Source organism: Solanum stenotomum, chromosome 6 (genome assembly GCF_019186545.1).
Source record: "Solanum stenotomum isolate F172 chromosome 6, ASM1918654v1, whole genome shotgun sequence".
NCBI classification, from domain to species: Eukaryota; Viridiplantae; Streptophyta; class Magnoliopsida; order Solanales; family Solanaceae; genus Solanum; species Solanum stenotomum.
Genome location: NC_064287.1, coordinates 55142270 through 55153168, shown reverse-complemented (window position 1 = coordinate 55153168; position 10899 = coordinate 55142270). Strand labels below are relative to the sequence as shown.

Genomic DNA, 10899 nt, shown 5'->3' with positions numbered 1-10899 from the left:
TATTTGGGCAAAAATCCACGTGTCATTGAGTCATTGGTTACTTTATATTTTTACTCAAAATTCATTATCTACAAATTGTTTTTGACAAATGTCGTCATTTAATTCGCCACTTTACACGTCATTCGCGAGTGTAATACACACACTTCATATATTTTTGTTGATTGGCAAAAAAGTGTCAAAATGACACAGCGAGACCCTACATGAAGTGTCTAAAATGAACATCGCCCACTTAAGGTGCCTAAGTGAAATTTCGTGCCAAATTTAAGGGGCCACCGATGGGTTACCCCATGTTTTTATTGATAAAACATATTTAATTTGTTTTAATTTATGTGATTTTTTTTGGCTTTTCGAAATTTAAATCATATAAATTTTAAAATATGATTTTATTTCTTTTAATAAAAAATGATATAATTTATAATATTTTTATTTAGTTTTTAAAATATTTAAATTTAAATTTCAAAATATTCTATTATTTTAATTTTAATTTTTTTAATTAAAATGTCACATAAATTAAGGTGAAGGAAATAGGTACGTAATATCATGATGTTATTTCTGGATGATATTTTTCTTGTCATCCTTAATTCCTAACATCAATTATTAGGATTACTATTTGCTAATTAATTAAGGTGAGAATTATTATCTTTAATTTGCTTTAACTCTCAAGTTGTATATTCATCTAAATCACCTAAACCTAATCCCACCAAACTAATCACTGTTGATATAAAGTATAAACTATAAACAGGTAGGGAAATTAGGTAAAGTGAACTAATTAATTTTAGCAGATAAAATGTCAAACAAATAAAAAACTACTTGAAATAGCTAAGGCACGGATATACCATGTTAGTTATAAATATTCATATTATATAACAAAATGACAATTTTATTATTGCCGCTAAATAAATGTCGAAAAAATTCTTTATTTGTTGTAGTATGTATATGTCTGGATAGTGACAACTAGGATTTTTGGATACACATATACAGTGATAGAACCACATATAGTCGACATTTTTTCTTTGAAAAATTATATTGTGTAGTTGGGTAAAAATATTTCATATTGACATTCCTTGGCTTCTACGCGATTTTACTTCTTTATATTTTGGCACTCCTTAATTGAAATTCTGGCTTTGCCACTACACATATACATATTAAAGCGTATATATGCTATAAATTTTATAATCTTGCTATGTTATGTATATATGATGTATCTTTTCCAAAAATATATATGTGGATCGAGACACTAGTTTAAATATTTTTTCCTATGTTTTCCCATCTCTTCAATCTTATCCTTATAAAGTTCATATTTAATTGCTAAACAATTCCATTTCAATCACAACCTTTAACAACAACATATTTTATTCTCAACCTCAACAAACACACATTTTATAATACAAAAACAAGTCATAACAATCAAGCTTTCAACACTTTATTATAACTAGTACATAAATGCTCACTTTAGATGGCCATTTGTGCAAAGTTTGGCACTTTATAGAAAAGGAAAAGCAAGACAATTATAGTATCTAACCACCAAATATTCACTTTGCTATGCCGACTATATACATGAGAGAAGTACTAAAATTGAAAGTTAAAAGAAGAAAAATAATATCAATAATATATTTGGTGTAATTTTATAAGTGACGAGGTATGAAGAAGGTAAAGCTTACACATGCAAATCTTTTCGATCGTACCTGGGAGGTAGAGCGATCACTATTTAGATAGACCTCGATTCAAAGTTGTTCATAAAAAAAATAAATAACGGAAGTAAAGAAGCCAAGACAAAGCGCATTCTAAAAAACAAACAACAAAGAATCTACAACAAAATAATGTGATAATTGAAATACAAGAAACAATAAATAGTAGTAATAAAATAGAAGAACAAAAAACTATAAAAGTATTATATTACTGTAAGTTATGACTACTAGCTTAGTATGGAATGATGAAAAGCGAGAGACGCTCAGCTACCTCCTAACTTTTTACTCTAATTTGTGTCCTTCATGACTTTCTATTTAAGGTTATGTCCTCGGTAAACTTAACTCGTGTCGTGTCTTGTGTAATTACTTTTGTTCAATATACTTTTTCAACCTGATCTTTGCCTCTTTTAAAACCATTTTAGCCAACCTTTCACATATCCAATTGAATTACGTGTGCATGTGCATCGTCTCTTCTTCACGTGCCCAAAGTTAAAAAAACAAAGAAAAATTTATTGGAAAATAAGAAAACAACCTTAGAAATAGTAAGAATATGTCCCATGCAAAGTTGGCTATAATTGCAATTATTTTATAATTACCATAAGCAGGAATCAAATCTTTGCAAATATTTTATTGATTTATATTATTGAATGATAGGACCAAAAGGGGACAACAGTTTCAAAAGAACAATGGTCTCTTTTTTCTATTTTTTTTATTTTCTTTTTTATTCCTCTCATTTTTGGGTTAAAGTGAGGAATTAAGTATAGTAATAACTCACCTTTACTTTACAACTAGATAGAAGCCAATTTTTTTTTTTTTCATATTTTCTTTTCAAAAGTATATGATTTTCTTTTTACTAAGTATTTTAATTTTTACATGAAAATTTGAGCAATATACCTCGATCGCACTATAATAATTTAAGGAGTATTTTACCTTCTTTTCTTTATTATAGGGATATGCAACTTAAATAAAGAAGTAGAGTGTTATTATTCCTTCCTTTTTGGTATTGGAGAAATTAATATATGTATATTGGTTTTATTATTATTAAATTTTTTATTTGATAATATTTTCAAAAGTATTATTTTTATACATATATAGTACCATGATAATAATGTAAAACATTATTTTTATTCTAATGCACTAATATTCATTTAATAACTTTGCATCAACTGATATTTATGCCTTAACATTTTGACATACATGTCTACTAATTTAATTAATATAAATTTAAATGTTTATTTATAAACACCGAAAGACACAAATATTAGCCTTTGCACTTACTCGAAAGTGAGGTACACAAATATTAGCCTTTGCACTTATTCGAAAGTGAGGTCACGCTAAGGAAATTGGAATATATCCGTTCACATTTCACATGGTTTATATAATTGGCTTGAGAGAAGAACATATTTATATTTAATCTACATAGACTTGTAAAAAGACCAATCATTCTTTAATGATGTGATGATCTACTTGGTATTTCTAATCATTGATACTTGGAATTATTCAGTTTTTTCCCATTAATAATAGAGTATTTTTCTACTTGAAAAGTGGGTCTCAAATTGCAAAAAATATTTTTTAAGCTTCAAATGATAAATTGATAAAACATATAATTAACACGAGATCGGAGGTTAGTAGAAAAATCTTAGAATTAAAAGGTTGAGCAGAATTAAAATTAAATATTTGAAGCATAAGTTTAGTGATGTAACTTAAAACGGACGTGGACGTGAGGCTTGACACACAAGTTATTCCTAAGAGATCTAGGACGTTTCAAGTATTTGAGGTCAGTAATCTAAAGTAACGAAGAGATTGACGAGGATGTCACTCATTGTATTGGTGCGAAGTGGATGAAGTAGGACTAGTATCCAATGTTCTATGTGACACAAATTTACCATCTAAACTTAAAGATAAATTTTACCAAGTTGTGGTTAGATCAACTATATTATATATAACAGAGCGAAATATTGATTGGTCAAAAACTCTCATGTCTGGAAAATGCAAGTGACAGAGATGACGATGCTGAGGTAGATGTGTGGACATACTAAGAAAGATAAGATTATAAAGATAATCAGAATAGGTTAGAAATGACAATGCACAAGAGGCTAAGATGATTAGACATGTAAAGAAGAAAGATCGCAAATGTCACAATCAGAAGGTATGAAAGGTTGGTCACAGTAGACTTGAGGAGAGGTGAAAATAGCCCAAAGCAATATTGAAGTACAGTGATTAGACATGATATGATGAATCTATCACTAATCATCAGTAGACATGATATGGTGAATCTATCACTTACCATCAATATGAGAAGTGTAAAAGATCGAGAATTAGAGTAAAATGATAGTTAGTAATTGAACATATTTTTTTTTTTTTTTTTCAAAGTTCAATATCATATTTTTCCTTCCCTTAATTTTAAATTTCTATTCATACATATTATATTAGTAATATCTTACTATCTTCTTGTTATTTTTATTTATTGTTCTTTTCAGACTTCACTCCTAAAAATATACAAGATGGATTTGTATGGTAAAAAAAGACAAACAAATTAAAGGAGTGAAATATTTATTTGTATTTTCCAAGCTGGACTGTCCTGCAGCTTAACCATGTCTGCTCAGTTCTTCTTCTTCTGCCATAACTAAAAATCAGCTCAAAAAGCAACAATCTTTTTCACCATTAATTCTTCCTAAGTTGTTATTGTTGTCATCTACCTAACTTCTCATTTTCTTGTTAAAACTCTTTCCCCATTTTCTTGTTTGTTTCCTCAAGTAAAAGGAACAAAAAGAATCAAGAAACGAAGTTACTAAGGAAAGCAAGTTCATTTTTTGTCTTTTTTATAGTTGGTGGCTTGGTGGGTATGACCTAATTTCTGTTTTTGTTTCTTTTTCTGGTGAGAGAGGAAGCTTTACATTTCAAAAATCATCTGTTCATACAAGAAAGGAAACATTTTTTTTAAAGATTTTGTTTTGGGGTTTGTCATACGTTCCCTTTACGTGTAGTTTCTTTATCTTTTAAGGAATTGTGTCTTTTTTGCTTTTGGGGTTGATAATGACTTTCTATGTTACCATATAGAAATTATATGAAATGGGGTTTAGCTAAAATTGAGTCTTTATGGTTTTAATTTTCTAAAATTTTGTATTTTGTGTAGTTTTAGTATAATTCGCTGATGTTTGCAATTGTTAGTTTCCGCATTATGTTATTTTGATCCAAACAAAGGGTAGCTGCTTTCTTGGTTCATATCATTGGTCCCCTTTTGTTTCTGTTGATTGAAAAGACAGGATAAAAGTACTGTTGGCTTTATATTAGCTTTTCTTGAAGGAAGCTAATTGAATTTGTGCTGTAAAAGGGTAAACTTTTCTTGAACTTTTTTTTTATGTTTGCTTTGTGAATGAGAAATTTAGAGGGATAATCATCATTTGTGATATATTATCAGCAGATATGATGCTGGCTTTTGCAAGTCCTTCTTGCTGCAGTATCCATACAAGTTCAACTTGCCATACTTTACTTAGAGAACTAGAGGTACTTCATTTTTTTTGTCTTGATTTTGTTTCCTTTGAGGGAAGCTTCCTTTTGTTTTATTCTTGTTGTTTCATTGGGGAATTTGGGTATTTAATTATTGAGGGAATGTTCTGTTTACTGAAGGAATCTTATTAATAATTCTTGATGTTCCAAATTTTCATAAATTTATGTGTTTTGAGGTTGAGTGGATGTTGCTACTCGACTGAAGAGCGGGATTTTGCTATTCTGGCTGAGTAGCAATGGCGGAGGCATGATTTTTACTAAGGGAGTTTAGAATATAAAGAGTTAAGCACACAAAGAAACCAAGGGTTCCAACATCTAGTATATATACATAAAAAAAATTAGCATACCTTGGCTCCGCCCCTGTTGAGGAGTGGACTTGCCGACCCCAACTTGTTTGGGACTGATGCTTAGTTATTGTTGTTGTTCTTGTGGGCTAAAGAGCTGGTCCTCAACATACATACTCACTTTTTGCTTTGAGTGGTCTGTTAATGGTTTAGAAGTTGGAACTTGTCATGAGTGTTCTTACTATCATGGTAGATCAATCGAATTGGAATAGTTCCCCTTTGCTCTATTTTATGTAAGTTGAACTCATTTAGTAGTCTGTATGTTGTAAAATGATGTATCAGAAGAGTTCTGATAGGAATGATTAATGTTTTCATTGGCTTTGAATTCTCGTGTACCTTATTATTGATTAAGTTTTGGATTCGGGATTGAGGTATAGTTGATTGATGGTTTGTTTGTAGTTAGAAGTAAGAATCTTCAATTCCTAATTTCAAATTTCTGTTTCTGTAAGTTTCGTAAGCCAAAATGGATTAGTAGTTTTCTTTCCCTGTATATGCGAGAATACGAATTCAGTCAACCAAGTTAGAACTATGAATGTGTAAGTTTTATTTAACTGTATTTATCTGATGTCCAGCAAATATGGAAGGACATTGGAGAGACTGAAGCTGATAAAGACCGTATGCTGTCGGAGCTGGAGAGAGAGTGTTTGGAAGTTTATCGAAGAAAAGTTGAAGAAGCTGCAAATACAAAAGCATGTCTTCATCAATCTGTTGCAACCAAAGAAGCCGAGGTTGCAACATTAATGGCTGCTCTTGGTGAACTCAATATTAATTCACTGGTAATGAACTCTTCTCCAGTTCTGTTGGTGTTGGAAGAGTTATAGAAAATATTACCCTTACATTTTTTCAGTTCCTTTAATCTACTAGTACTGCTTTCTCTTTAAGATAACGGGATTTGCTAAAAGTCATGAATAGGTTGAGGATTTCTCTGGTTATATATGAACTTTTACAAAAGTTGGTTCTTTTCAAAATAACCGAAATCCCCTAGAACCAATCCAATAGGACACGGTTCAAAACTCGGTGGATAATGGCCTCCTCTCTCTACCCTTCTCCACTTAAATACCAGAATTTGGTCTTTGTAAGGTGCAAACCCGTGATGTACGCCTGACCCACACATCATGTGTTGCGCTCTTATGACTAAACCAAAGCCCTGTGGGCAACTTTCACAAATGTTAGCTTACAGGCTGTTTCTTTATGTCTCATATTTGGCATCATCTTAGCTTTATAAGGCTGTCTGGGAAATTTTAGACGACTTATACTTCAATGTCACTGCACCATGAGATATGGATAAGTCCATTTCAATACTTTAAAAGTCAAACAAACATCATGTGTATGCTAATGCTTCTAAACCATGCTTTCTCAACTCAACAGAAACAGCCAGAGAAGAAGTCAGCATCATTGAAGGAGCAACTAGCATTAGTTACACCACTTATCGATGATTTAAGAGTTAAGAAAGATGAAAGAGTTAAGCAGTTTGCAGATGTAAAGACACAAATCGACAAGATAACTAGTGAGATTTCCGGGTATTCTAATATCATCAATGCCGTGAGTTCCTTAAATCTGGAAGATCATGACTTGTCACTGAGAAACCTCTCTGAATACAAATCTCATCTTCGTGCTCTTCAAAAGGAGAAGGTATTCATGGATTGACTTGCATTTTAACACGGAACAAAATGTTTGTGGTTAACCATCATGAGCGTTGTACTTTTGGTTAATGTTGAGTATGCTTATTCTAGCAAATTAACCAATAAATATCTTTCCCGCCTGCAGTCTGAGCGGATCCAAAAAGTTGTGGACTGTGTAAATGAGGTGCACTCTTTGTGTGGTGTGCTGGGGCTGGATTTTGGCAAAACTGTGAGTGATGTGCATCCAAGCTTGCATGAAACAAGCCTGGGACAATCCACTAACATTAGCGTCAGCGCATTGGAAAGTCTTGAACAGGCCATCTTCAGACTGAAGACAGAAAGAAAAGTTCGATATCAGAAGGTTTTGCTTACTTCTGTCTTCTCTTAGATTTTTCTTCTTTTCCAATTTTAATCTCATCATTGATGCAGCTAAAAGATGTTGCTGGATTGTTGTTTGAGCTTTGGACCTTAATGGATACAACCAGAGAAGAAAAGAGTAAGTTATCGAGGATCACTTGCGTTCTTCGTCTTTCTGAGGCAGAGGTTACAGAACCAGGTGCTCTTTCTTTGGAGGTTATTCAACAGGTTTGTGAGCATTTACAATCTTTTCAAACTTATTGCCTTTCTGTCTTGTTCCCACTACTTCTCGTTTTTATTTCCCTTGGCCAGCTCATACAACAACAACAACATACTCAATGTAATCCCCACAAGAGGGTGATATTACGCAGCCTTACCCCTACCTTGTGAAGGTAGAGAAGCTGTTACCGATAGACCCTCGGCTCAAGTGAAGAGCACAGAAAAAAATGGAGAAAGAACAGTAGCAATCACTAATAGTACGATAAACGAAGCGAAGAAAAGAACAAGGAATAGTAAAATGTTGCATATAGGCAGTTCACCTCATAATAGGATTCTAATGAAACTAGTGAAGCATAGAGTCAATTGTACTAGTGCATTGGGACCGATTTCCCGCAATTGCAACCACTGATCTGTCACTAATGATAATTTCTCAGGCTGTAGAGAAGTTTAATTTTGTCAATGACTTTGATTTTGATAGATATCGACAGAAGTGGAGAGGCTGACCAAATTGAAAGCAAGCAGGATGAAGGAGTTGGTCATAAAAAGGAGAGCAGAGCTGGAGGACATATGCTACAAAAACCATATCGATCCTGATCCAAGTACTTCAGCCGATAAATCTAGTGCAATGATAGACTCTGGTAAGACATCAAATCTCGGATACATAAAGTTGTATTCCTCTAAGACGTCGCACAGAAATGAATTCAATCTTCATTTGAAGGTCTTGTGGACCCTTGTGAACTCCTGGAAAATATTGAAGCACAAATAAGCAAAGCAAAGGATGAAGCTTTAAGTCGAAAAGATATAATGGATAAAATAGACTGGTGGCTTTTTGCTTGTGAGGAGGAAAACTGGCTTGAAGATTATAACCAGGTATAAATCAATTGATTTCCTGTAGGCCAGTGACATAGCTAAATCGCAGATCTCCGTTTACTATTATTTAATCCAGTTACTCTAGTTTTACTTTTGATGTGTGTTAATTATAGATTTAAATTCCTTGTCAAATGGAGTACAATAGTTGTAGATTTGCTTTGTCCAAAGTTTGAGTAATGCTTTTTCTGTAATCAGGATTATAGACGTTACAGTGGTGGAAGAGGTGCTCACATAAACTTAAAGCGGGCTGAGCAAGCTAGAATTAAAGTGACTAAAATTCCAGGTAATCTACTCTGACTTCCTTGTTTTCATTGATCTTGGATATTCCGATAAAAACTGAAATCGACTGCATTTCTTTTCAGTCGTGGTTAACGCTTTGATTAACAAGACACTAGCTTGGGAAGATGAGAAACAGAAGTTGTTTCTTTATGATGGGGTGAGTTCTCCTGCTGCTAGAGTTCTCTAGATCTCTTCTTTTGGTTGCGCTGTTTTTAAAATGATTTGGTCTCTACTTGTAGGTGAGATTGGTGTCAATATTGGAGGATTACAAAGTGGTTAGACAGCAGAAAGAAGAGTCAAAGAAACGTGCTCGGGTAATGTCAAATATTCTCATCTATCAATCAATATTAATGTATGAAACACACATAAAATTTAGGAGAATTCATGATGTAGATGTCACTTGAACATAATTTATCATTGTAATCTACACCTTTTTATGTGTCTTGAACAAGTCCAAAGATGAGGAAAGAGCATCCAATTCCTTTGGTTTTGACAGCAGCAATGTTCGACCCTCGTAAAATCTTTTTTTACAGGATCAGAAGAAACTCCATGATATGCTGCTGGCAGAGAAGGAATCTGCATATGGTTCCAAACCTAGCCCGAGAAGAAGCAGCAGCTTTAGGAAGGCAAATGGTTACCATGCCAATGGACATGGATCTGTTACACCCTCCCCTCGCAGGAGCTCAATGTCTTGTGCAACTCCAGAGCTCTTAACACCCCGTTCCAACTCTGTGCGGCACAATGGTTATTTCAAGGAAATGACAAGGCTCTCTACTGGCCCTCTCAACTTTGTGGCTATGGCTAAAGAAGATACCGTGTCGTTCTCTTCTATTTCCGGTTCTGATCCAGAATCTCCACTTCAAGCTTGAACACACAAATTGAGTTGGTATGTCTGTCTCATCAATTTTCTATCAAATTATAGAGTTCAGTGTCATTTCAATTCTGAACTTTTCAAGAATCTCTTTCTTGAAAAGAATTTTTTCGCTACCCTCTCGTGATATTTTTTAGAATTCATGAATAAGTGTGTTTCAATTCTTACTAGTGGTGTGAAAACCATCTAATCATTCGTTTATTGTCCTCCTATTATACTTTATATTGCTCTGCCTATTACTTTAAAGTGCATATGATGATTTGCTTCAACGTCGAATACTATTGTTTCAACTCACTCAAGTGTCATATTTCAGCATGATATCTCTTTCACTTATTGTATAGTTGTCTTTACAGGTTGATGACCGTCAATTCATCCATAGCTACTGTTTCCCAGGTCACATTCAGAGAGAATACCACCTACAAAATGCTTGTGAATACTGAAGGAAATGTACATTAATGTAATGCTGTGATGTGTTAGGCAATTCTGGAGCAACGAGTATAGCTTTTCGAGGACCTCCTTGTGCATGTTGATGGTTGGAGATAACAGGTCCCGGAAAATTGCTGACCACTGTGTATTTGTAAGAGATTTCTTGTTTTATCGTTTACCTGTACATACATTTGCAATAGAATTTCCACCATATTTTCTTTGGATTGTATAATGTATAGTCTTTCCGGAAGCTAGATCCTAAGATGAGTTTGTTTCATGTATTGCTCACATTACTCTCTTCATGTTTGTTTGCGCGAAAAAAATAAAATAATTTTTGTAGCACCTTACCATCCATGGCTAGCTGAAGCTTTTTTCTTTGGAGTCAAATATTCTTGTAACATAATGTGAGTACCACCAAAGCTTAGAGTTTAATGTTGATGGTGGGAATCTTTTACACAATACATGTGCAATCCATTCTCACTGATTTCCTTCCCTTTTTCCCTTGCCTAATCTTCCAATGTATAGAAAATAATGAGCAGTCTTGCATACGAAGTATTTCATGTTCATACAGTGTTTGGGGAAGGTGGGGAAGGGCTGCACTCAAGGAGGTATTAGTGTTGCCAACCACCCTAACACAAGTATCAATAATTGATTTCACAGCTCGAATATGTGACATTTTAGGTTACAGAGGCAAATTTTACTATTGCCCTGAG

General features: G+C 33.4%; 1 protein-coding gene across 2 annotated transcripts; it reads left to right on the top strand.

The window, feature by feature from the left end:
- The first annotated feature begins 4280 nt into the window (after positions 1-4280).
- Positions 4281-10053, top strand: LOC125867397 (65-kDa microtubule-associated protein 6-like). 2 transcript variants are annotated; one of them, XM_049547886.1, is made up of 12 exons: positions 4281-5023; positions 5113-5195; positions 6115-6318; positions 6911-7174; positions 7310-7525; positions 7594-7749; positions 8219-8378; positions 8459-8610; positions 8806-8893; positions 8973-9046; positions 9129-9203; positions 9423-10053. In XM_049547886.1, exons 2-12 carry the CDS (start codon positions 5115-5117, stop codon positions 9756-9758), a joined length of 1806 nt encoding a protein of 601 aa, XP_049403843.1. In that variant the 5' UTR covers positions 4281-5023; positions 5113-5114; the 3' UTR covers positions 9759-10053. The 2 variants fall into 2 exon arrangements, with proteins under 2 accessions (XP_049403843.1, XP_049403844.1); XM_049547887.1 differs by lacking the exons at positions 4281-5023; positions 5113-5195 and adding an exon at positions 5641-5775.
- The last annotated feature ends 846 nt before the right edge of the window (positions 10054-10899 follow it).

What these genes read in the sequence shown, in the direction of transcription:
- LOC125867397 (XM_049547886.1), top strand. Translation starts at nt 5,115, where the DNA reads ATGATGCTGGCTTTTGCAAGTCCTTCTTGCTGCAGTATCCATACAAGT. An exon ending in AACTCAATATTAATTCACTG is followed by an intron (nt 6,319 to 6,910) that starts GTAATGAACTCT and finishes TCAACTCAACAG; the next exon opens with AAACAGCCAGAGAAGAAGTC. An exon ending in AGTTGTTTCTTTATGATGGG is followed by an intron (nt 9,047 to 9,128) that starts GTGAGTTCTCCT and finishes CTCTACTTGTAG; the next exon opens with GTGAGATTGGTGTCAATATT.